Below are 27,786 nucleotides of genomic sequence, written 5' to 3' on the forward strand. Positions count from 1 at the left end.
TTGGAAGGATGATGTCTTGATTAAGATAGAATGGTGTGTTAACTTTAGGACGATGATGCAGGAGAGTCCTCAACACTACCTTATGTGGAAAGTGGCAACAATAAGGAGGCTTGTAGCCTAGAGCTTTAATGTCTGATACCCTCCTTCCTGACATCACGGCTGTGCGAAATACTGCTTTGAAAGTCACGTTCCATAATGATGAGGATTGATTTACCAAAAAGGGTGACTGGGATAGCTTATCCAGTACCACTTGTAAATTCCATTGGGAGACAAACAATCTTTCTGGAGGATGGATTCTAGCACATGCTCTAAGGAATTTGGGAACAAGTTGGTGTATAGCCCACCTTACTCCTGTTAGCGAGGACAGATCTGAAATCTGTATTCTGAATTTGTTCACACATAAGCCCATTTCCAAGTCTGCTTGCAGGAAATGTAATACATGTGATTCTGATGGTGACATGGGATCAAAGTCTCATGCTTCAGCAAAGGCAGCTAATTTTTTCCCACATCTGGAATAAGTATGATTTGTCATAGGAGCTCTTGCCTTCAGTAGAGTTTCAAATACTGCTGATTAGGGATGATGGAACGGTTCGGGTCGACCACCGGTTCGACCCGAACATTGGGTGTTCAAAATTCGGCCGAATTCCAAACTTTTTGCGGTAAAAGTTTGGGAATTCGGTCAACCGAACCGCCCAAAATGCAATGGGAAAGGAAGTGGGCTTTAAAAGCCCATGATTGGCCCAGAAACGTCAGTAAAAGCCAATGAGGGGGCAAGAGTCTGCTAGGAACGTGATTGGAGTGACTACGGGGACCAGAGGCCAATCAGGAGTGAATACGCCCCCCAGTATATAACATAGCCCCGCCTAACCTCTAGCACTGTAATACAGAGGCTTTGGAAGAGAATGGAATTGGAATCAGATTGATAGCTGATAGGGGCGCCATTGACTGTCAATCAGATTCTGTGATAAGGGAGCGGGGGGTGGGGCTGACCCAATAGATGCAAAAAAAGGTGGGTTCAGAGTGAGTGCGCATGGAAGTGAGCCCGCACAAGTGCTTACTATGGGGGCACTCACAGAAGAAGAGGAGCCAGGAGTGCCAGTGGGGGACCCCAGAAGCAAAGGATTAGGGCTGCTCGGTGCAATACCAGTAGGTATGACATGTTTGGTATTTTAAAGGAAAAAAAACCTGAAGGTTTAATGTTACTCTAAGGCCTTAGCCACCTAAGTGTCAACACCAGCCTACAGGAACTGCTAGCGGACATGTACATTTTTTCATGTCAGCCTCCATTCTTCTGTCTAGAGCATCCTTGAAGGATACTGCATCATCCATTGGTAGTGTCTCATGTCTGGCCAGCCTAATGACTGTCGCACCTACTTAAAGCTTGGCCTCGAACAGACTGACTTTTTTCTCCTTAAATAGATACATTTTGATCAATCTATTTGATAGCAACGGTTTCCTGTCCACTTTCTTCCACTTATAATAGATGAGATCTCTCACCTCGTCAATTAAAGGAAAAGAGGGCAACAACTTATTTAGCTGTAGATAATATTTCTTGCCCTTAGCTGGTTGCACCATGTATTGCTGCCAATCTAGAGCCCCTCTGACTGCTTTCACAAGAGGTTGTGCTAAGGCAAAATCGAAGCTCTTCTTTCAGGGACTCCTCCCTTGATATGGATTTTGGAGCATGTGCTTTCGGGGAACCTTTTTACGTCAGAGGTGGACTTGATACAGATGTCAATGCTTGACTTGATTTAGCAGATAATTCCTGTAAAGACTCCTTAACAGTTTGCTTGATAAATAAAGCTATATCAGCTTTCTCTGTTTTCTTGTCCATTGCTGCCTCTAGCATGCATGCTGGGCACAGCATTATTCCTGTAAGCTCTGTTTGGCCTCAACCTAAACATGAATCATCTCTTTGAGGACCCTTGTGCACCCGGCCCTCCTGCCAGGCTTTTGAATAAGCTGCCAGTTTTTCGGGGCTTGATCCTGGCCCTGAGTGATGTGGCACATTCATCTCTACTTCTGAAAAAGCACTGGCGAAAAGGGCTGAAAAGATTTACAATGCATTAGCCATGCGCTCTTTTTTAAGGCAACATATACCCACTCACTTGACCCTCACCTTATAATATGTGTCTGATCTTTGGGAGAGACCCTATAGCTGTTTCTTTAAGAAGCTGCAATCCTAAGAAAGCACAAACAGTGGATGGCCTACCATTTACCTGGACTAGTCCCAACGACGCACTGGCAGGTAATACACTGTAAAAGAAATGCCTGTCAATCTAAAGGTCTTGCACCCCATAACATAGTGTCACAACTGCTGGCTCTCTTACCTGACACAGCGTGTCTCCAGACTTCCTACCTTGTACAATGAGCTGTACACGCTGGCCAGCTATAAAGTGGTGGGGTGGATGGTTCTCCTAGCTGCAGGTGCTTCCCCAATTAAGCTGCTTGGCCGCTGAGTGGCCACCAAACCTCCAGCTGTCTGATTCGTGGCGAACCTGCCACCATCTTAGTGCTTCTCCACTGACCCGGCCAGCCTGCGGTAGAGCTGCCGGAAACGAACCAGGTGCCATTTTGGAAGAGGAAAGCGGCCCAAATAGAAATCCCGGCAGTCAGAACTCAATCATGGGCAACAATACAACGTTTTCCTCCTGATGAACAGGGACACGCTGCAGCCGCACCCAAGTTAAACAAGAGGATCCTCCTGAAATGTGAAGCATAGGGATTATGCTATCTAACCCCTGAGACCAGTACCCTGCAACCTCAGTTCCTGGACATGGAGGAGGCTTCCTTCTTGTAGGAGCTTTACAACCTGTACAGAAGGAGCTTCAACACAGGAGAGGCTGAACTTTTGCAGATAGGCCAGATGAATCTGGCAAGGTGAGGGTAAAACTTTTTGCTTTAAATAATTCCAAACCCAGCTGAGCAGTGAGTAAAAAAAAGGAGAATTCTGCCTTATGGAAAATTACTTATTTATATAGTATAACCGGTCCTGCAGTGTGGCAGGGTACAGAGCCTATACCCATACGTATATGCTGTCATACTTGTGTCAGGAATTAAGACTTGCAATACTTTGTAGAAAAAACGAAACTAGATTTTATCATGCTGTGTTTTATTTACTGTATGTTATAGTGCATTCCAACTACTAACAAAATGTAGTATATTTATGATATGCACACAATACATAATAAAAACATTTTAGTAAATGATTAATATGCACAAAAAATGCAGTAGCACATAGCATGTGTATTTTATGTGAAATTTTGTTAATGGGCCCCCCCAGTCCTGTTCCCAGTTTAATTGTTTACCTGGTGTTTTCTGCAATCTTGAGTCTTGTATAAAGCGCACTGCCTTATAACCAAATGGTATTTGTGCCATGCTTGATGTTTTCTTCAAAGACTCAAATGCTGTACGCTGTTCATTATAGGCACCTGGGGCTGGGGTGATTGATTTCACAGGTATAAATCGCTAGTGTGGCACACAAGAAAATAAAATTAAATATTCTGAAATAACTGGCAGCTGCATAGGTAGTAAAATGCATTTGAGCTTATCCAACAACTGTAGAACACTCTTAAAGCAAACCTGTGCCAAGACTATCGAAAACACCAACACTTCCCCTATGTTAGTGAGTGTACATAAGAATAACTTTGCACAGCTACACATTCTCTCCTCTGGGATCTCTGCACAATATCACTGTAAGAAAATGGGGTTAATTTACTAAAGGAAAATAGACTGTTCACTCTACATGCGATGTTGCACTTTGCAAAGGGAATTTTCCCCAGAGCTTAGTGAATGAGATGAAGCTATACTGACTTCCATTATCCAATTATGTTTCAGCAAAAAATGCTGTCTTTTTATTGTCCTTGCACATAGCTTAGAGGGAAATTCCTTTGCAAAGTGAACGGCCTATTTGCTTTTAGTAATTGAACCCCAGTGAGTCATGTTGGATTGCTCTAAAAGAGCTAACCTTGATGTACCATAGCAAACCTGTAAGCACACTGCTGGTACTAATCAACTTGCTTTTGTGACAGCATCTGTATATTTTTCACAAGCTGTCAGTGAATTTTTAGGACATTGGAAAAACGCTATCAAGAAAATTTAAAGGGACATAATTAATAAAACTAATCAGGAAATCGCTTAGTATGAGCTTGAGAAAGACTCTTGGTGACAACAATATAGGCAGTATATATATTCTAACCATAAAATAAAAAAAAATGGAATCTGCAAGAGAATTACCTTAATTACTATATTTAGATTAGTGTATTTAAATAAAAAAACTCTGCGTCGCTGCTGCCACCCGCACAGTTCAATGTACAAAACTACATGATACTTATTTTAAAAATACATATACATTTTTATTTTTATCTATGAGTCATAGCAACAACATTTTGCAAGTCTGTGTTTTGTTGTCTTTAAATTGGATCTTATTCAGTGCTTGAATATTGATAATATAAAGCAAGGGAAAAAATAACTCATATCATTATATTCATTATAAATGTAGGTGTACAGAACAAACTTACACCATATTACTAATCATAAAAAAATGTTTAAAAGAAAAAACTCTTCACATTACTGCATAGTGTTTTTTATTCAGCTTTAACTCTTTATATGAATTTTTTGCCTTACCCTCACTTTGGAAAGATTTCTCTCACTTTCTTTTGTGCCTCTAAAACATGAAGTGAGATTACAGGTACATGTCAAAAAATTTAAATATCATCAAAAGTACATTTATATCAGGAATTCAATTCAAAAAGTGAAACATATATATTATATAGATTCATTACACACAGAGTGATATATTTCAAGCATTTCTTTCTTTTTATTTTGATAATTATGGCTTACAGCTAGTGACAACCCAAAATTCAGTATCTCAGAAAATTAGAATATTACATAAGACCAAATAAAAGAGGAATTTTAATACAGAAATGTTGGCTTATTGAAAAGTATAATAACCAGGGTGTAATAGACAATCTAAAAAAATTAAAGATGAATCCACAACACTAACAGCGCTAATGAATAAGTCTGCTGATGTCTAGGTGACTCCCATGTAGGAGGACTTGATGACAGACAGAAATTAATACAGTTTGCAATCACAAGATGGTTTCAGTAAATGATAGTCCAAATCTCAGGGAAAGGGTGTGAAGGATTTGTTATTCATTCACCATGGATCCACCAATCACCGGTGCTCCCCCCTCTCTCCTGGAACTCACCAGATTTTATTATCGAAAAGTATGTACATGTACAGTATAGTATGCACTCAATACTTGGTTGGGGCTCCTTTTGCATGAAATACTGCATCAATGCGGCGTGGCATGGAGGCGATCAGCCTGTGGCACCGCTGAGGTGTTATGGAAGCCCAGGTTGCTTTGATAGTGGCTTTTAGCTCATTTGTTGGGTCTGATGTCTCTCATCTACCTCATGCAAATACCCCACAGATTTTCAGGTCACAGTAGAGTTTGCTGGCCAATCAAGCACAGTGATACCATGATCATTAAACCAGGTATTGGTACTTTTGGCAGTGTGGGCAGGTGCCAAGTCCTGCTGAAAAATGAAATCAGCATCTCCATAAAGCTGGTCAGCAGAGGGAAGCATGAAGCGCTCTAGAATTTCCTGGTAGAGGGCTGCGTTGACTTTGGACTTGATAAAACACAGTGGACCAACACCAGCAGATGACATGGCTCCCCAAATCATTACGGACTATAGAAGCTTCATACTGGACCTCATGCAACTTTTATTCTGTGTCTCTCCACTCTTCCTCCAGACTCTGGGACCTTGATTTCCAAATAAAATGCAAAATTTACCTTCATCCGAAAAGAGGACTTTGGACCACTGAGCAACAGTCCAGTCCTTTTTCTCCCAGGTAAGATGCTTCTGATGTTGTCTCTGGCTCAGGAGTGGCTTGACACAAGGAATGTGACCGTTGTAGCCCATGTCCTGGATACATCTGTGTGTGTGGTGGCTCTTGAAGCACAGACACCAGACATTGTCCACTCCTTGTAAAATCTCCCCCAAATGCATGAATGGCCTTTGCTTCACAATCCTCTCAAGGCTGCAGTTATCCCTGTTGCTTGTGCACCTTTTTTTGCCACACTTTTTCCTTCCACTCAACCTTCCAATAATATGCTTGGATACAACACTCTGTGAACAGCTAGCTTCTTTAGCAATGAACTTTTGTAACTTACCCTCCTTGTGGATGGTGTCAATAACTGTTTCCTAGACAACTGTCTCCTCAGCAGTCTTCCCTGTGATTGTGTAACCTACTGAACCACACTGAGAGACAATTTAGAGGCTCAGGAAACCTTTACAGGTGTGTTGAGCTAACTAGCTGATTAGAGTGTGACACTATGAGTCTAGAATATTGAACTTTTTCACAATACTCTAATTTTCTGAGATATTCAATTTTGTGTTTTCACTAGCTGTAAGCCATAATCATCAAAATTAAAAGAAAGAAGTGCTTGAAATATATCACTCTGTGTGTACTGAATCTATATAATATATGAGTTTTACTTTTTGAACTTAATTACTGAAAAAAATACCTTTTTGATGATATTCAAATTTTTTGAGATGCACCTGTACATCTCCCCAATAGGACATAGACAACCAAAACAAAAAAAAAAGGGGGGGGGGCAATTGAGATGAAACGTATAATAATGGATAATGAATGATGACAAATAACCGGCCGCATTATTGGATGATATTTTTGATGGCACATCTATCATACGGTTCATGTGAAGGGAGTATTACCTGCATAACCACAGTGGCATGTCTAGACCATGTTTGGGGGTCTCCTCATCTGGTAGGCATCCATTCATTTTTATATATGGTGGAGCACGGACAAGGGATCACTTGTAGCACATTTGGACTGTAATTAAGCACGTGTTGAGCACCTGTGTCACCTCTGTCTATATCATTTACCAATTGTATGCCACATTTGAAGATTTGTCATTTTGAATGAACATTATTTGATGTTTGTTATGCTTTGCACAGTATAATTGTCACTTTAATTGAAAATATCCAATCTGTATACCTTACTTGGCACTTTATTGAATAATATCAATTATGAATGCACATGTTTACAGCTTTATGTGTATATATGAATGAATTTTCTTTTTTGCACTTTTAGCACTTTATTCTAATCAGTGTATGAGCACTACATGATTTTGATTATTTGAATACATGTTTGTTCAAATAAGTAATGGGCTGTGCAATACAGTGAGTCAGTGAGTGCTGCTGTTTATTAATCATGAATCACTGATTTTAGATCACACCTAGCGTAGATTATTTCTTTGTCAAAATTAAAAAAAATGCCAAGCAAATTTTTTTTAAAATTCCTGAACTAAATTTTAAGACTAAAGCTGAAAACATGGATTTTGGTCTTTTCCTACCTGCGCCAAAGACAGAAATGGAGGTTGAGAATTATTAGCAGATTTGGTCAGCCTGTTTGCTACATCAAATTGACGTGTAATCTCATATTTTCCTGGTCCTGGAACACCCTAAAAAATATATAGACACATAAAAAAATCAATAGGCAGGACAATTCTAAAAGTTAATACATATATATGTCTGGTGCAGCACAAGTCATGTTAGGCTACCAAAAATACTGCACTGCTTTAATACTAAAAGTGTTTTGTTATGCATTGCTTAAACCCACAAGAGCCATTTGGAGTTATGGATTCTCTGTTCTTTGCCATGATTCTGTATATCAGAGCATTCTAAGATATAAAGCCTTCTGTGCGAAGCAGCCCCTCATATACTTACCTGAGGTCCATCTAGATCCAGCGATTTTGCTGGAGTGTCTCGGCTGCCCAGGACTCATTGGCTGAGATGACACCAGTGGCTCCAGCTGCTGTGAATTAAAGTCAATCAGCCAATGAGGAGAGAAAGGGAGCAGAGCTGGGCCGCAGCTCCATGTCTGAATGGACACAGGGAGCTGCAGCTTGGCTCGGGTGCCCCCATAGCAAGCTGCTTGCTGTGGGGCACTCAACAGGAAGGAGGGCCCAGGAGCACTGAAGAGGGACTCGAGAAGAGGAGGATCTGTGCTGCTCTGTTAAAAACCCCAGTGGTGATGAAATACCACCAAAAGAAAGTTCCATTTGTGTGAAAAAAATTATACAAAATTTCATATGAGTACACTGTTGCATGATCATGCAATTTTCATTCAAAGCGTGACAGCACTGAAAACTGAAAATTGGCCTGGGCAGGAAGGGTGTGAAAGTGCCCAGTATTGAAGTGGTTAAGGGTCAACACCTAACTCTTGGCTTTCAGAACAAAGGTGCCTCAGATATATATATATCTAATGAAGCAATCCAGGAAAACAATCATAAATTTATGGCTTACCAGATATAGATCTCCATGGGCAAACTCATGAGTTCTCATAAGTCAAAACAAGATCATTTAGAAACCAATACATACATTTAGACTTACAAATGGGGTTCTCTATATCATATAGAGCTGAGGGTATACTTCAACTAAACTCACAAATACAAAGATCTCTATCACTGTCATAGCAGCAGCGGCAGATGGATATATATGGTTATCTACAAACCTAGTCAGTATAAAAGGCCAAACCCTTTCAAAGTGCACAGTGCAGTCCATAGGGTATTGTCTCCAACTTTGCTAATCTGATAATTTACAAAATTAAAAAAAATAAACAGGGGCAATCAAAAATAGATCATATACCACACCGTTCAATAGCAACACTTGCACACAGCACAAATTTGGTTCATGTCATTAAAAAAAAAATTGTCTTTCCTGCTCAACTTCCTTTCTCCCTCCCTCTTCTCCTTACATGCCATTGACTACCTATACTAATAAGTATAAACACAAAATAATACATCACACATTACAAAACCCAAAACTATGAGGGTACTGAAAATACATTTTTGTAGAACCATACACATAATACACATCAAGATTTAAAGGTTGCATATAACAATAAAATAGCATTAGAACCAACTATTGTCATCAGGAGGCAAGTGCAAGTACTGTCACATTCAGTAAGAGCTCTCATAATAGTATAGTGCTCTACATTTAGCCAGACATGGGAGTAAGTCCCACATGTGCAAGTCACAAGCAAGTCTCAAGTCTAAACCTTCAAGTCTCAAGAAAGTCCCAAGTTACTGTGGCGAAAAGCAAGCAAGTCAAGTCGAGTCCCTGCTAGAAGTCAAGCAAGTCAAGTCAAGTCATTTATTTTGGTCAAGTCACAAATAAAGTCAAAATACTGATCTACCCCAATTTTCACCTTTTAAATCAGTTAAAAGTCAGTGGTCAGGAAAGGTTTTGTTTTATTTTCAACATTAACAAAACTGCTAAGTGCTTTTTTCTTGGCATATTAAAGAAACACTTTGAATGCCCAAACAGCTCAAAATCCTTCATCCGGTCATGTTTCAACACCACAGTCACTAAAAGCATGTTAAGTATTTCCATTGTTAAACAGCCACTGTCCTAAAAATCAGAACACACTGAGGTGTTTTAAGTGACTGTGGTGTCAGAAACATAACAGGCACATTGATTTTGCTTTAACACATCTTGAGAAAATGCAAATATTTAATAACTTAAAAAAGTAAAGTCATTTCGAGTCATATGTCTCAAGTCAAAGTCAAGTCTCAAGTCATGAATACCAAGTCAAAGTCAAGTCGAGTCTTTTATTAATTTTAGTCAAGCAAGTCTGAAGTCCTCAAACTGATGACTTAAGTCTGACTTAAGTCAAGTCATGTGACTCATGTCCCCCACCTCTGCATTTAGCTAAGGTACATCTGGAGAGATCAGGGAAATATGATACTTTAACCCCAGCAAAAAAAAGTGTACTTGTGGAGCAAGCTTTCTCTATTCTTTCTTCCCTGAGGTGAGTTCACACAGGTCTGGCTGCAGTTTGCAGTCTGGTGTCCTGTGCATTTGTATTCACTGATTCAGGTGTGATTCAGATGCAAATGTTTTCTTGAATTCACACCTGACTCATACCCAAAAACGCAGGGAACCCTTTTCAAAGTCACAACGCAGGCGCCCCATCTCCATTGAAAGCCGGTCACACTCACATGTAATGCGAATGGGATGCCATGTAAAATGCATCCATTTTGCATATATGTGAACCCAGCCTAAAGCAGAAATAATGGACCTTAAGGAAAACATCACATGGATTTAAATATTTAGATCTGCAGGCACCTGGGATCCTATGGTTCCTATAGATTTTAGTATGTTCAGCAGCAGGCCTCTATAAAAACGTATTGAAAATGCTGACCACAGTAGGCTTTAGATTTTCCAGACTGGTTGCTTTAGGTATCTCCCTGAGGTGAATGCTGTTGGGACGGTGTCTGTCTTCTATATCATCCAGCTGGGCCAACAGTCCTCATATAATGGTGTGTTGTTGTTGAACCATCTGCTGGAGCTCCGTCATGACCATAATAACAGGGAGAAGTATGGTCTCCACAGAATCAAGCCTCTGATGAAAGGTCTGGAGTCTTTCTCTGAGATCTTCCATATCTCTCTTGTGAGCGGACTCAAGCTGGCAGAACATAGACTCCATATCAGGCAGCAGCAAAAGAAAGCACCCATTAAGCGGCTTTGAGGGATCATTTTTCTCCCCTCCCTCCTCACTATATTCTGGCAGATGAGGAGGGGGCTGGCTGTGCAGGTGGATGCAGGGAAACAACTTCCACATATCAGCGCCATCTTTGACTGAGGTTGAGAGCTGCGCAGATTTCTATGGCAAGAGAAGAAATGTTCAATCCAATGAGAACCAGCTGTGCATGCTCTACTGTCCTGTGGGTGTGATCTTACCAATGCAGCCAATTTACTTCTATATAGTGCAATCACAGCTACAGGTGGCTTGACTATGTCTATGGGCATTCCCAGGAGGTACACTCCTCCTCTCTGCTATAGGTACTCAGTTTGGTCACAAGCAATGTCAGAAGTATTAAAACTCCATAGAGGGGCGGGTGCTGTGTCCATCAATCAACATCAGAAAAATGGATTTTACGGTAAGTAAAAAATCCCATTTTCGCTTTTGTTCACTGACGGACACAGCTCCTGAGAATGTTGACCAGTGGGAAGTCTCAAAGCAGTCTCAAAACATGAGGGGTGGGAACAGCAAACAAATTCCCAATGGCTAAACCGTAGCCAACCAGGTAACAGGTGCCCACAAAAAACAACTGGAGCCCACCTAAAAATAACTTCCCCAAAGAGGGGATAGACCCTCTAAACAGCAGCCTGCAAAACCTTGCACCCAAAAGAGGCATCTGCAGATGCCAACACATCCACTTTATAAAAAGTTGTGAAATTGTGCACCGATGACCAGGTAGCCGCCTTGCACACTTGCGTCACTGATGCCTGATGACGGAAGGCTCAAGAAGCACTGAGCGCCTGTGTACATTTCGCCTTCGCAGGGAAAAGAGGAGCCTGACTCTTAATCGAATAGGGCTGAGTCACCGCCTGTCTGATCCATCTAGAAATGGTCACAGACGAAGCAGACAGTCCCTTTCGAGGCCCATCCGTGAGTACAAATTGAGAGTTTGACTTCTTAAAAGACTCCGTAGCTGCCATGTATACACAAATTGCCCGGACCGCATCCAGGGCATGCAACGCAATTTCCTTAGGATGTTTCGGCCTGGGACACAGGGAAGGAAACACAATGTCCTTATTCAAATGGAAATCAGAGACAATTGATAGCCACCAAAAAAGCCACCTTCTGGGACAGAGCAAGCAGGGGAATCTTTCAAATTTTATCAAAGGGAGGCTTCTGGAGGACTGAAAACACCAAGTTAAGATCCCAAGGCGGTAGGGGAGACTGCAATGGTAGAGCCAAATGTCGAACCCCCTGAATAAAGGTATACACCAGGTAGTGCATTGCCAAGTATTGCTGAAAAAAGACCGCCAAGGTCAACACCTGGCCCCTGATGGTACTCAAAGCCAATTTATGCCTAACCTGACGTTGAAGAAAGGTCAAGACCTGAGCCACCGAGAAAGGGTGAGGGTGAACACCAAAGTGACTCACACCATGAAATGTACATAGTAGATCTTTCTAGAGGTAGACTTCCTAGCTTTTAAAAGTGTTGGATTTACCGACCCAGACAAACTGCTATCCTTCAGCACCTGGCTTTCAACAGCCAAGCCTTTAAAGCCAGCGACTGTAAAGCAGGGTGGAAGATCGGTCCTTGGGACAACAGATCCTCCCTGAGAGGCAGTCTCCAAGAGACATTGACGACCAGTCGCACCAGGTCGGTGTACCAAGACCGGCGAGGCCAGTACAGGGCCACTAGAATGAGGGCCACCAGTGCATCTGTGGCGAATCTTGTGCCACAAACCTTTGCACCTTCCTGTTGAGCTAAGAGGCCAACAGATCCACCTCGGGGGTGCCTCACCAGAGACACAGCTGATGAAACACATCTGAATGAAGGGACCACTTCCCTTGGTCCAACGCCTGCCGACTGAGATAATCCACCTGCCAAATTTCCACCACTGGAATGTGTGCGGCGGAGAGGGCCGGAACAAAGGGCTCTACCCACTGGAGAATGCCGGCTACTCCCAGAGCTGCCAACACACATATTGTTCCACCATAATGATTGACATAAGCCACGGCCGCAGCGTTGTCTGATTGGATTCACACTGGACACCCCTGAAGGCGATCTGTCCAGTGATTCAGGCACAGTCTGATCGCTCAGAGTTCGAGGACATTGATCTGGAGTTTGGACTCTTCCAGTGTCCAAACTCCCTGAGCGAAGCTCTGGCCCAGGACACCTCCCCACCTGGACAGAGGCATCCATGGTGACCACTGTCCAATACAATGGGGAGAAAGGATTTGTCCTGACAAAGAGCTGGAGAGAGGGACCTGGTATGGAACTGTGCAAATGGGACTGCCTCGAAGGTAAAAACCATCAGGCTCAGCACCCCCATGCAAGTCCAGAGGGACGACCACCTGCTGGACAGCAGGAGATGAATAGCAGCATGCAATTTCTGGAGTTTGTCTAGAGCAGGGGTGGGGAACCTATGGCCCATGAGCCATATGTGGCCTGAAAAATAATTTGGTCCAGCCCCCGTGCCGTTAAGTCTGTCTGTCTCTGCTGAGCTGTCAGAATGGAGCCGATGTTTCCTGTATACTTCATGCTCTGTCCAGCCAGCACTACCAGCCTGAGCCAGCAGTACCCACAGCAGTACCAGACAACACTACCAGCCTGAGCCAGCAGTACTAGCCAGCAGTACTAGCCAGCACTACCAGCCTGAGCCATCAGTACCCACAGCAGTACCAGCCAGAACTACCAGCCTGAGCCAGCAGTACCAGCCAGCACTACCAGCCTGAGCCAGCAGTACCCACAGCAGTACCAGCCAGCAGTGTATCAGCCTGAGCCAGCAGTATCAGCCAGCAGTGTACCAGCCTGAGCCAGCAGTACCAGCCAGCAGTACCAACAGCACAGTACCAGCCAGCAGTACCAGCCTGAGCCAGCAGTACTCACAGCAGTACCAGCCAGCAGTACTAGCATGAGCCAGCAGTACCCACAGCAGTACCAGCCAGCAGTACACACAGCAGTACCAGCCAGCAACACCACCCTGAGCCAGCAGTACCAACCAACAGTACCAGCCTGAGTTAGCAGTACCAGCCAGCAGTACCCACTGCAGTACCGGCCAGCAGTACCCACAGCACAGTACCAGCCAACAGTACCAGCCTGAGCCAGCAGTACTCACAGAAGTACCAGCCAGCAGTACCAACCTTAGTCAGCAGTACCCACAGCAGTACCAGCCTGAGCTAGCAGTACCCACAGCAGTACCAGCCAGCAGTAACAGCCTGAACTAGCAGTACCCACAGCAGTACCAGCCAGCAGTACCAACCTGAACCAGCAGTACCAGCCAGTGCCAGCCTGAGTCAGCAGTACCCACAGCAGTACCAGCCAGCAGTACCAGCCAGCAGTACCCACATCAGTACCAGCCAGCAGTAACAGCCTGAGCCAACAGTACCAGCCAGCAGTACCCACAGCAGTACCAGCCAGCAATACCCACAGCAGCACAAGCCAGCAGTACCCACAGCACAGTACAAGCCAGCAGTACCAGCCTGAGCCAGCAGTATCAGCCATCAGTACCCACAGCAGTAACCACCAGCAGTACCAGCAGTACCAGCCGTACCCACCAGCTGTACCCACCAGCAGTACCAGCCAGCAGTACCCGCCAGCAGTACCCACCAGCAGTACCCGCCAGCAGTACCAGCCAGCAGTACCAGCCAGCAGTTCTTTTCAAAACTTTCCACCGCAAAGAGTCGACTGCACTCCAGACTGATGGACGCAAACCTGGAAAACCAGTTGCAAGTAGCAACATCATCAATACCAGCTAACATCACACACCTCAGCAAAGAAAAGCAGTTCCAGCCATCACATTAGGGGTTAGTTAATTAAATGTTTGACCAAATATAACAGGCTAATTTGTAAGTTGATAATTTTGTACAGCCCCTGAATGATGTTATAAATATCCAAATGGCCCTTGGCAGAAAAAACCCTGGTCTAGAGGAAGGAACACTCAATCGATCAACTTGGGTACAACCAGCCTGTATATAGCCGCTAGCAATAATCACTGTGTTCTCCCTGCAGAGATGGCTCTCTGTGCCCCCTGCTGGGATAATACAATGGCTATGAGGGAGGGATTCCCCCATCAGCACTGACTGTGTTGATGGGAGGAAATGAGCGATTTTCTTTCCTGGCACCCGTGGTGGCAGGAAAGAAAATCCCCCCACCTATGTTCGGCTTGAGTTGGATGTTTAAATTACAGCTTACGCTCCTGTGCATTGTAAACAACAGAGCAGCTAACAGTATATAGATAAGCATCTGAAAAAGAGCCTAGTGCTCCACTTGTTGGGTGGAATTCAGATAAAAAAAATTAATGTAGAATATTTCACATAATAATAAAAAAAAAAAAAAAAAAAAACTATACATACTAACATTAAGAAAGAGAAGCTAGTGTGGCTACAGAATATCTGTTGGAAGTGTTGGAAATTCTGTTAATGTACAGTAAAACAAATTACACAGCATGTTACTACTTTGTGACAATATTTTCCTTGAACTGCACAATGTCACAAAGTTTGTTTGACACATATAAACACTTTAGAGTACAGAGAGACCAAATTCTGTATATAAATAGCATATGAGATGCTCCACCATGGTCAAACAGGGTACAAAACACATTTTCAGGCAAAATCAACCTAGATAGCAAAGTCAAAAATATAAAAAGTAGATCAGTAAAAAGGAAATATGTAATTATATTTTTCAATATGTATTGACTATTACCACCTTGTTTATATCACCTCTCAGTCCCGGTTCACATTTGTGCGATGCGGGAACGCTGCGAATATACAGCGTGTTCCCGCATTGCATCCGCACCCCTGGCAGTTCACACTGCCACATGCGATAAGCAGGGGGTGTCAACTAAAAGTTAACGACACCCCCAGTTGAGATCGCATATCGCAGTGCGATCTGCAAGTTCGCACAGAATCGGATCGCACTAGTGTGAACCACCATGCGATCCGATTCTGCTGTGGATTAAAAAAAGGTTCGTGTGCGTTTTAAGTGCTATTGCGGTGCAAATTCAGCCATACAAAATGTATGGCTGAAATTTGCACCGCACAGAGATCGCATGTAATTTAGGAGCAGTGCGCTCCGAATTACATGTGATCTTTGTGATCGCACTAATGTGAACCGGCACTCAATGGCAGTGACACACAGGAACCTTTGCTGCCAGTTATTTCTTGCCTTCTGTGCTGTCAAACAAGAGATTGTTAAAGGGGAACAAAATAATTTTTTTAAACGGTTGTTTTAGATCTGTTTATTTCCAATGCTCTCTCCACATTACCAGTCCTTTACCAGACTTCCTTCCTCCTCACCATTCCTCACCATTCCTTCAACTTCTCTATTGAACTCTTGCTGGAGATGTCTCCTCCATGCAGACACTGTATGTATGCTTTGTCAATCACTGAACTGCAGACCATGTCAAAATATATCCAAAACCTCCAGAAATGAGGTGTCAGAAATTACAAAATATCTGCTGGGGCCGAGATTTTCTTTGCAAAGCAAAAATCCAGTTCACGTCAGCTTTGTATTGATTACAAAAGCTGACACAAGTTGGATCTCAGAAGGGTATAAAATCGAGTTAGGATTCATGAAAGCGATGAGTGAAAGACTGCCTTCAATACCACAAATGGACATTACTAGTACTTTGTGATGGCCTTTAGGTTATGCAACACCCTGGAAGTCTTAAAAAATGTTATCAACATAGTCTTCTATAACCTCTTGTATACTTGTGTTATAGTATACCTAGATTATATTTTGGTCCTTTACACAGACTCATGCACCCATCATCCTCATGTGAAAATGGTTCTACAGGGGCTTTGAGACAAAAATTTCTATGCCAACTTGAAAAAATGCCTTGTTGAACAAATGCTTGGCTACATTGTCATGGATCAAGGACTTTTTATGGATCCAGACTATGGGCTATATCCAACTGGTGCCTATTATGTCTGTTACCCAAAGAAACATTAATGAAAAAGAACCCCTGAAGCCATCAATGCCTTTTTTCAAACTCAAGACTGCCTTTCTCTCAAATTACATTTTCCAAAGCCCTGATATCACCAACCCATTTTCCTTGGAAGTTTATGTTTTCTTGGTTGGGGTAGAAGCCAATCTACCTCAAACCCTCATGAGAAAGTCTTGACCCCCAATTTTCTCCAAAACTTTTTCAAATGCTAAGGGACTACACCATCGTGGACTGGGAGCCCTTGGCTATTAAACTTGCTATCTTTTGGAGGGTTCCTTACATATAAGGAAATCACAAGAACCTTAAATATATGCACTCTGGTTGGAGAGTGAACCCGTGGCAGGTTCTGTGGGCACTGGTGGGTCCTCCCTTTTAGCTTTTGCTCAGGTCACAGTTTGAACCCGACAGTTTCCATCCACCTGGCAGAACAAGAGGTACTTTGCTGTACTATTTTTGGATTTTTTCATTCAATTTGTAATAGATGAATACGTAATTGCTATGTTTTAATATTTTTATTATATTGACTCTATACACTCATGATGAAGCAGATTGTTACAGTCCAGAAAACGTGTTGAGCTCAACAACTGTCAAAGGGTACTGGATAATTATAATAATGGGCAATCCTGTGGTGAAGTGTGCTTTACTTGTCCTAAATGCATGATAGAGCTATAATTTGTCAAGGAGTTATTACATTGCTTTTTATTTATTTTTTTTTGCAAAATTTTGTTTTATTTTTCCTAAATAATCTGCAATAATAGTATGTAGTGCCTCAAATGTCCAGCCATTCTTTACTGTTGCTAAATTTGTATATAAGGACGTGGAACAATAATTTGAGCCAGGTAATATTATTCTTAAGTTTACGTATACATAAGGTAAGGCAGATGAGTGCCTGCAAATTGGCTGTTCTTTCTAACAGCCAGTCTACGAACGACAATATTTAATGCAATAACTAACATGGGGAAAAGCAAACAAGAAATAGCATGAAAGTCACAGAAATTGTGAGCTTACTGAAAATACAACATACCTTTCCTTTTAAAACCAAATCACTTGCAAAGATTTGCAAGTACAAAATAGGGGCTCACTCAGCTTACAACAGAAACAAGTATACTTTTTTTGTGTGGACATATATACATTACATATTTACATTACCAAGCAACTATCCTCAAGTTTCAGATGATGTTTCTTCCCCCTTCTTTTACATTTCAGGCCAGATGAAAAATAAAAATAAGTATATATTTATAGGATATATATTGTGTAAACTACTAGTTTCATTAGACCATATGTAATGGAGGCAAACAAAGGCAGGTATGTTTTGAATTCCCAGGGTGGCTACAATGGTTCCCTTCCTAGATACAGAGAAGGAGTAAATGTAGCCACCAAGAGACATGTGCTTTTCACGGGTAAAACCAGGTGAAAATAAAAGAAAATATGCCTGAAAACAGAAAATGAATACAGGAACAGCATCTAAGGATTGGTAAACTGCAATATAGATTATAGCATTTTTTTTATTGGGTTTAGATGTGTTTCAAGTATGTGATAACTTCCCTATAAGGAGTGAATCACAATATTTCTCAATATATAGTTGGGTATAACAATTTTCATACAAATGAAAATGCTATGCTAGTTACTGTAATATTTTGGTCTTTTCATTACATATAACTGATTTACAGATATACAATTTATAAGAGTAAATAACACAGGGCTTGACAAATTTGCTTGAAATCTATGAACCAGCTAAAAAACGTAGGAGCCTGTTTTTTTCATGCATGCCGAATGCCATACACACGGGCCCAATGGCGGCCAGTTTTTAATGAACCGACTGATGTTGCCCGGCATTTGACCCGTGTGTATTTGTTTACTTCTTCTGAGGGATATTAAAAGAACACACCGACCACCATGACCACTTCAGTGATTTGAAGTGGTCATGGTGGTGAGTCAGAAACACTGCACATGTTGGGATACTTACAATTATGTGCTGGGGGCTAGTTGCACCCCTAGCAGATGTGACTTACTGCTGGCGGGTACTGCTGGTGGGCACTGCTGGCTGGTACTGCTGGCTGGTATTGCTGTGGGTATTTCTGTGGGTACTGATGGCTGGTACTGAGTAGGGTACTGCCGGCTGGTACTGCTGGTGGGTACTGCTGGCTGGTACTGCTGCCTGGTACTGCTGGTGGGTACTGCTGACTGGTACTGCTGTGGGTACTGTTGGCTGGTACTGCTGTGGGTACTGCTGGCAGGTACTGCTGTGGGTACTGCTGTGAGTACTGCTGTGGGTACTGCTGGCTGGTACTGCTTGCGGGAAATGCTGGCGGAGAGTATGAGGAGTGGCACTGCAGGAAGCATGCAGAGCCGATGCTTCCTGTATCTCTCCTCAAAGGTGGAGTGCATTGGATATCACTCCGCCTGTGACAGGATGAGGCCGGAACTATACAGGAAGCATCAGCTCCATTCTATCACAGCTGACAGACACCATTCTGTCACCAGACATCCCAAGATGTGCGGCACTTGCGAGTGTCAGGAAGCCGCAGCCCACATGCGAGAGACTCCCACACCTCGCAGGAGACTTGGGATGTCTAGCGACAAGACACTTGTCGCAGTGTAACACAGGCACAGTAATTCTACTCTAATGCGACCTGGCGCCTGGGGTTTGTCGAGCCCTGAAATAACAGTTAGTTGAACTATTAAATAAAACAAACATTTTAAAATTCTGAACAAAATAGGGTTACATTTGTAAAGGGATAGGTTTTGATGCACTTTTAGAAACAATATAGTAACATGAGCAATCTATTGCAGAACACGCAAATTTGCTATCAGGAGACTGCAGCACCTTAGTATTTAGGCCTCAGTGAGCAGCTGGCAGCACTAGTATATGCACAAAGCATTGCTGTTGGCAAATGTCCTTAACAAAGGGCTAGATGCTTTAACACGGTGCTAGTTATTTATCTTGGCAAAAAAAATATAAAGAAAAATAGAGAATGAAATGGATTTTATTAAAGCAAATGTTCCAAAAATGAGCAAAACATAGAAAATATTTTCAAAATAATCCCAGTAGTAATAATATCTTTTTTTTTTTGTTTAGAAAGTGCTAACACAGCATATATACTAAGAAGTGATGAATCACTCAAACAGCCAGGAAATTGTTTATTAACACTGTTGGTTCAGGAAGAGAAATATATTTCTTTTCTTTATTGTTTAGCATTGATCATATGTTTTATTGCTTTCTCTTCCTTGTAAACACATCTTAGTAATCACTGACAATTATGCACTTGCAAAACTTTTATTTTTTAGTAGGTAGACTTAGCATTGTGATGAACCAACAGCATTAAGACAGGCCATACATGATTCATTTTGATTGCCCCAAGTACACATTCTATGTGGATGGGGAAAACGCTACCGCGGAGCTATTTTACAGTGACAGTGGGGAAGCTTTTCCGCCATCAGAATACACTCATCAGCCATGCCAGCTATAGATCAAGTGAAAATTTTGTACAACCAGCCTGCCCATAGATGGAATGAAAATTGACCAATCCCTGCTTAACCGGTCACATTTCAATCTATCTATGGCTGGCTTAAGTCAGGAGAATTAGAAGATATCTTCAATAAATAACGCTGCTTTTAGGAAATGCATAAATTGCATGGTAACATACTTGTATTGCAACCCAAAAAAAAAAAAAAAAAGCTGTGTTAAAATTTGTAAAGAAAAGTTGATATTTTTACTTTTATGGGTCCCTTCATGCTAACAGTGTTCCCTTCCATATGGAATGTACCATACACTGCGTCTTCACTTTTACCTATTGTTTACCACTTGGTTTTCCCATTTCTCTTTTAAAAGTAAAACCTGAATGGCTGAAAAGCTAGCATGCTTCTATCAAGTGACTATAGATAGAATTCTTTGCCTGCCTGTTATGATTTTTTAACCAGTCAGAGTAGTATACTGCTAAAATGTATACAATACTGCCAACTAAAGCTTTGTACTCTCTGCTATCCCTGCTGAATTATTTTCCTTGCAACACATCTGGAAAAGATTTCAGAGCTGACAAACAATTACTGTACGGTGTTATATATGCTTAAAGTGAATCGATAACTAGGCTGTGGATGTTTATTTTATTAAGTACTACTAACAAGCAGTACACAAGCTTAAAAACTTACCTCTGTAGCTACAATAACTGCAAAGTAATTAGTTTTAAAGATCACAGCAGATATCACTTTGAATTTAGGTTGCAGTTTCTGAAGAGCCCATAGCACCTGCTGTTTCTTTACATACGAAGGCCGGTAGGTTGCCAAGTCATTGCGGCCAGAGGAAAAATGGAGGATAAGCTGCAATTTCATTTCCTCTGTTGTGATCTTTAACCACTTTACAACCGGAGGATTTTGCTGTCTTCCGTCCAGGCCACTTTTTGCGATTCGGCGCTGTGCGACTTCAACTGACAATTGCGCGGTCGTGCGACGCCGTACCCAAACGAAATTTACGTCCTTTTTTTCCCACAAACAGAGCTTTCTTTTGGTGGTATTTGATCACCTGTGCGATTTTTACTTTTTGCGCTATAAACAAAAAAAGAGCGTTTATTTTGAAAAAATAACAATATTTTTCACATTTTTTTATATGAAATTCCCCCCAAAAAAGATGTAAAAACCAATTTTTTTAAAAGTTTTTGGCCAATTTGTTTTATGCTACATATGTTTGGTAAAAAAAATCGCAATAAGCGTATTTTGATTGGTTTGCGCAAAAGTTATTGCGTTTACTAACAAAGGGAAAGATTTCTGTCATTTTTGGTGTTTTTTTTTTAACGCGTAATGGCGGCGATCTGCGATTTTTTTTGCGGGACTGCGACATTGCGGCGGACAGACCGGACCCCTGACTGACATTTTTGACACTTTTGGGGGTACCAGTGACATTACTGCAGTAATCAGTGCTATATATATGCACTGTTACTGTAAAAATGACACTGGCAGGGAAGGGGTTAATTTTATTGGAGAGGGAGGGGTTAATGTATGCCTGGTGCTTACTGACGTGTAGGGGGGGAGGTGACTATGTGATTCATGGACAGATCGGATGTCCAGCTATGCTGAACAGTCCGATCTGTCACTCCCTGTCACTATGGAGATCCGCCCGCTGTGTTTACACACAGCGGGCGGATCTCCAGACTCGATCCCCGACGATCGGGTAAGAGCAGCGGCGATCGCCGCTGCTCCTCCCCTGGCCCGACTCCTGCTGTGAATGAAAACAGCGGGAGCGAGCCTCCGGCGGCGCGCAAGCGCCGCCCAGAAGGGGAGGAGTCCAGTCACGTTAATACTACGTGGCTGGACGGGAACGAGCCACTCTGCCGCAGTAGTATTACTGTGAGCGGTTGCAGAGTGGTTAAAGTGATTGTAAAGTCTCATTTTTTTTTAAATTAAAAAAACAAACATGTTATACTCACCTCCTCTGTGTTATGGTTTTGCACAGGGCAGCTCCGATCCTCCTCTTCTCGGGTCCCTCGCTGGAGCTCCTGGCCCCTTCCCCCTGTTGAGTGCCCCCCCACAGTTAGCAGCTTGCTATGGGGCACCCCGAGCCGAGCTGCAGCTTTGTGTGTCCATTCAAACACAGAGCTGCCCAGTCCCCTCTCTCTACTGATTGGCTAACTATGTTTGATTGACAGCAGTGGGAGCCAATGGTGCCAATGCTGTGTCTCAGCCAATCAGGAGAAAGAGTACCGGATGGCTGAGGCACCCGTGGACATCACTGGATAGAGAGGGTGCTCAGGTAAGTATTAGGGATGCTGGGGGGGGGGCTGCTGCACACAGAATGTTTATTTTTTTTAATGCATAGAATGCATTAAGTTAAAAAAAACCTTTTGAATTTACAATCCCTTTAAGGATAAATTGCTCCACGGGTTCTTGCAGCTACGGAGGTCAGTGTGAGATGGTTAAAAAGTTAATTTACTTGTTGTTAGGAATATGACATGGGTACGCGTTTATATCATTACATGTTTTCCAAAAGTACTCATACAGGGGGGTATAACTTAAAAATCAAATACCAGGCAATTTTCCCCACTTTTCTACTCCCCTACCATATGTTTTTCTTTTTCCCCAATGATTCCACACTTTCCTTCCCTGTTGCTCTGTCATTTTCTTTTTTTTTTAGCCATGCAGCACGGTTCTTTGCATTGGCTCCTACATCCTGTAGTGTAGAAGCTGGTTGGAGGAACAACAGCCCAATGCTGGGATGCAAGTATACAACGCACCCTGAAATACTCGTAGCCCCTCAACATTAGCAACATGGCAAAGTTTTAACACATGGGCAACAAGAAAATTACATATTCTCTTTTGTTTGGAGGCATTTCTTTAGAGAAATTGGATGTTCTCCCCAGGTAAGCTCATAAAGAAATAGATGGGTGATGCAATATTTGCATGGGAGAAGCACTATTAGAGCTCTGATATATAGGTGGTGACCTGTCCATGAGAAACAGGAGCCGCACAAATGCAAGAATAATAACTTTGAGGCATAGTGAGGCCCTGTCCATTGAAAAGGAGATAACATAAAGATGAGAAGACCAAGAGTGGAGTGTGGCCTAAGAATGTGTCAGATCTATCTATCTAGCTGCATTGGGACATGCTTCCAGAAGCATCTGGAAAATAATTCCCTCTCTGCTGAAGCATTTTCACTACCTGGAGAAGGCTTTTTCTTTGTTGTATACCCAAATAGTAGAGCAGTAGTACAGAAGAGCAGTAGGTAAAACCAAAGGTGATAAAAGTATCACCTTTGCTAAATCGCCATTACACATATGGGAACGGACACCCTCACTATAAAAAAATTGGAAAAAAGTGAAATGCGTATATGATAAAAAGTCCTTATAAAAACACAATTATGGAACAGTACCATTTGAGGGCCAATACATCAATTTGAGAGAAATCAGAATGCTAAATATCACTGTGTCTCTGCAGACATCCAAAGGTATAGTGGAGACCAAAGAAGTAGGGTAATGTGTACATGCAATAAAAATAGTGTTTTTAATAGCATAGGTCATTTAAACAATTAGTGTACCAAACCATATGATAGATAGATTACATACAGTATCTCACAAAAGTGAGTACAACCCTCACATTTTTGTAAATATTTTATCATATTTTTTCATGTGACAACACTGAAGAAATTACACTTTGCTACAATGTAAAGTAGTGAGTGTACAGCTTGTATAACAGTGTAAATTTGCATTACATTACATTAATGTCTAAACCACTGGCAACAAAAGCGAGTTCACCCCTAAGTTAAAATGTCCAAATTGGGCCCAACTAGCCATTTTACCTCCCGATGTCATGTGATTCGTTAGTGTTACAAGGTCTCAGGTGTGAATGGGGAGCAGGTGTGTTAAATTTGATGTTATCGCTCTCACTTTCTCATACTGGTCACTGGAAGTTCAACATGGCACCTCATGGCAAAGAACTCTCTGAGGATCTGAAAAAAAAAATGTTTTGCTCTACATAAAGATGGCTTAGGCTATAAGAAGATTGCCAGGACCCTGAAACTGAGCTGCACCACGGCGGCCAAGACCATACAGCGGTTTAACAGGACAGGTTCCACTTAGAACAGGCCTCACCATAGTCGACTATAGAAGTTGAGTGCACATGCTCAGCCTCATATACAGAGGTTGTCTTTGGGAAACATTGCTGCAGAGGTTGAAGGGGTGGGGGGTCAGCCTGTCAGTGCCCAGACCATACGCCGCACACTGCATCAAATTGGTCTGCATGGCTGTTGTCCCAGAAGTAGCCTCTTCTAAGGATGATGCACAAGAAAGCCCGAAGTTTGCTGAAGACAAGCAGACTAAGGACATGGATTCCTGGAACCATGTCCTCTGGTCTGATGAGACCAAGATAAACGTATTTGGTTCAGATGGTGTCAAGCGTGTGTGGCAGCAACCAGGTGAGGAGTACAAAGACAAGTGTGTCTTGCCTAAAGTCAAGCAGGGTGGTGGGAGTATCATGGCCTAGGGCTGCATGAGTGCTGCTGGCACTGAGGAACTTGAGGTAACCATGAGAGTTCTTTGCCATGAGGTGCCATGTTGAACTTCCAGTGACCAGTATGAGAGAGTGAGAGTGATAACACCAAATTTAACACACCTGCTCCACTTTCACACCTGAGACCTTGTAACACTAATGAGTTACATGACATTGGGGAGGGAAAATGGCTAATTGAGCCCAATTTGGACATTTTCACTTAGGGGTGTACTCACTTTTGTTGCCAGCAGTTTAGACATTATTGGCTGTGTGTTGAGTTATTTTGAGGGGACAGCAAATTTACACTGTTAACCACTTAAGCCCCGGAAGATTTTACCCCCTACCTGACCAGGCCCTATTTTGCGATTCGGCACTGCATGACTTTAACGGACAATTGCGCGGTCGTGCAACGTTGTACCTAAACAAATTTGAAGTCCTTTTTTTTACCACAAACAGAGCTTTCTTTTGGTGGGATTTGATCACCTGTGCGATTTTTTGATAATGCGCTATAAACAAAAAAAGAGCAACAATTTTTCAAAAATAACAATATTTTTCACATTTTTTTATATGAAATTCCCCAAAAAAATGTAAAAATCCAAATATTTTAACATTTTAGGCCAACTTGTTTTTTGCTACATATGTTTCGTAAAAAAAAAATCGCAATAAGTGTATTTTGATTGGTTTGAGCAAAAGTTATTGCGTTTACTAACTAAGGGAAAGATTTTTGTCATTTTTTTTTTTTTTTTTTTTTTTTAACGAGTAATGGCAATGTAATCTGCGATTTTTTTTTTTGCGGGATTGTGGCGGACATATCGGACCCTTGACTGACATTTTTGACACTTTTGGGGGTACCAGTGACATTACTACAGTAATCAGTGCTATTCATATGCACTGTTACTGTAAAAATGACACTGGCAGGGAAGGGGTTAACTTTATTGGAGAAGGAGGGGTTAAATGTGTCCCTAGGGGCGTGCTTCTAACTGTTATGGGATGTGGCTGTTTGTGTAACTACAGAGATATACGATCCTACATAGCAGGACCGTATGATCTCTGCACTTACACAAGGGAGAATGACAGGCGGCTTTGTTTACATTAGCCGCCTGCCTTTCTCCCTCTGTACCGGACGATCGCGAGTGACCGGCGGACTCAATGTCACATGCGCGGGGATCACAGTGAACGAGCGGGGGCGGGAGCGCGCCTCCGGCGGTGCGCGCTCGCCCCCTATTGACTCACAGGCGAGTGACGTACCCATACGTCACTTAGCCCTATTGGGAAAGTGCTACATATACATTATCTCACAAAAGTGAGTACACCCATCACATTTTTGTAAATATTTTATTATATCTTTTCATGTGACAACACTGAAGAAATTACATTTTGCTACAATGTAAACTAGTGATTGTACAGCTTGTATAACCACTTGCCGATCGTCGCAAGTACATATACTGCGGCGGTCGGCAAGTGGTTATACAAGCTGTACAATCACTAGTTTACATTGTAGCGAAATGTCATTTCTTCAGTGTTGTCACATGAAAAGATATAATAAAATATTTACAAAAATGTGATGGGTGTACTCACTTTTGTGAGATAATGTATATGTAGCACTTTCCCAATAGGGCTTGCTGTGTGTTGACTTCTTAGGCCTTCCTCTAATTACCTGCAGACAGTTGCTGGGGGATTTTCACATATCCCTCCTTACTCCTGCTTGCTTGTTACTCAATAAACAGTCTAGGGAATTTGGTTTTTATATTAAACTTGGATGGGAGAAGAGATTAGTGGGATACTCCAACTGAACTATTTACCGAAGATAAGGACAACTTGGCCTCACCAGATTACTTGGGGACACTAGCTTTGACCATACTACCAATTTTATGGAAGATTTAGGTCTTCTTGCTCTCTTTAGCAGCAGACTTGATGCAACTTCTTTATCTTTAGGACACTCTCTAGCATCCCCTTGACAGACACCTGTCCACTGACTCTTCTACTTGAAGGGATGGCGCTCAAAGGAGAGGCCCATGACACAGATCTGTACTCACTTTAGGCAGATTCAGATCCTTTTTAGTGTCTCCCTTCCAGTCAGTTCTGCAGGACCTCTGTGTTCAGCTCCTATCTGACTTTCAGGCCCTTAGGTCGACCACCCTCTGGGACCCTGCTCTCCAGCCAAAGACCACGAGCACATGTAGGAAGAAGAGCACATGTGCCATTGGCATTTATACAGTCACCCAGCATGCATTGAGGCACTTTCCTCTGCCAATCGCCAGGGGTGTAACAATGCATGTGCCCTCACTTGTCAGGTTTCCTCCCACTGTCCCACTATCCAGTATGCCTCCCTACTGGACTTGTGTGAAGCATTCAGACCAGCTGAGCTGCACCTGAGCACCATGAGCAGATCTCACTAATAGATCCTACTCCCTGGTAGGCAGAGAGCATTCTAAATTTACCTAATTGTCCTCCTGTTAGGCAGAAAGACCCAAAACTATACTCTCTTCTAGCACCTACCTAGGAGAGTGCTACATCTAGATTGGAATAGATAGATAGATAGATAGATAGATAGATAGATAGATAGATAGATAGATAGATAGATAGATAGATAGATAGATAGATAGATAGATAGATAGATAGATAGATAGATAGATAGATAGATAGATAGATAGATAGATTTTCCTGGTACCACTCTTGTCTCTGCTCCGATGTTGAAGAATACCAAACTATCAAATTAAAAAATCCAGCTCAAATGAAGTGTTTTTCTTTCAGTTAAATGTTGATGAAACTGGATTAGTGGTGAAGATGCAAAATTTTCTAGTTAATGATGGAAAAACATGGTTTTCGCACACTTCTGTGGGTAAATCTGACTACTTAGTTAAATAAGCTGCATTATAAGAGGTAATGCAAATGGAGTTGGAAAAGAATTGCAACCAACCATTTCTGTCTGGGCATTCTCCAAAAAAGTTTCTTGTGGATGATACTAGCAGTGTACGACCCTCCTTTTCAACTGGCATTGAATTTAATTTGCATAATAATTATACGCAGATGTCCAGAGTACCCCCTGTTTTACCTTGTGCTGCTGTATCAGCAGGCAGAGCTGAGAAGTAGAAGGTGCAGGGTCTGGAGGAGGGCCAGAGGAGGGCTGGAGTCAGCTGAATGCTGAGACCAGAGGAGGTGGAGAGTAGGCTGTGCAGTGGCTGCTCAGAGAGGCGCAGGATCTGTAGTTCTGCCCTCCTCTCTGCTGCCAAGTGCTGAGACAGGGGGGGCAGAGAAGTGCCTCTCTGCGGCTGCATGGAGAAGTGCAGGATCTAGCGGAGGAGTTCT

The 27,786-nt window shown here is 42.3% G+C and overlaps 1 protein-coding gene across 1 annotated transcript in view; it reads right to left on the minus strand.

Annotated features, from left to right (window-relative positions):
* The window catches only part of STPG2 (sperm tail PG-rich repeat containing 2), a 1,004,689-nt gene that overhangs the window by 742,324 nt on the left and 234,579 nt on the right, over window positions 1-27,786 (minus strand). The window contains exons 8-9 of the mRNA XM_082259340.1: window positions 7,386-7,493; window positions 3,309-3,468 (exon numbers count right to left, since the gene is read on the minus strand). Coding sequence (XP_082115466.1) covers window positions 3,309-3,468; window positions 7,386-7,493 — 268 coding nt within the window. The remainder of the gene's footprint in view (window positions 1-3,308; window positions 3,469-7,385; window positions 7,494-27,786) is intronic.

The sequence above is a fragment of the Pelophylax lessonae genome (genome assembly GCF_965119305.1).
Source record: "Pelophylax lessonae genome assembly, chromosome: 1".
NCBI classification, from domain to species: Eukaryota; Metazoa; Chordata; class Amphibia; order Anura; family Ranidae; genus Pelophylax; species Pelophylax lessonae.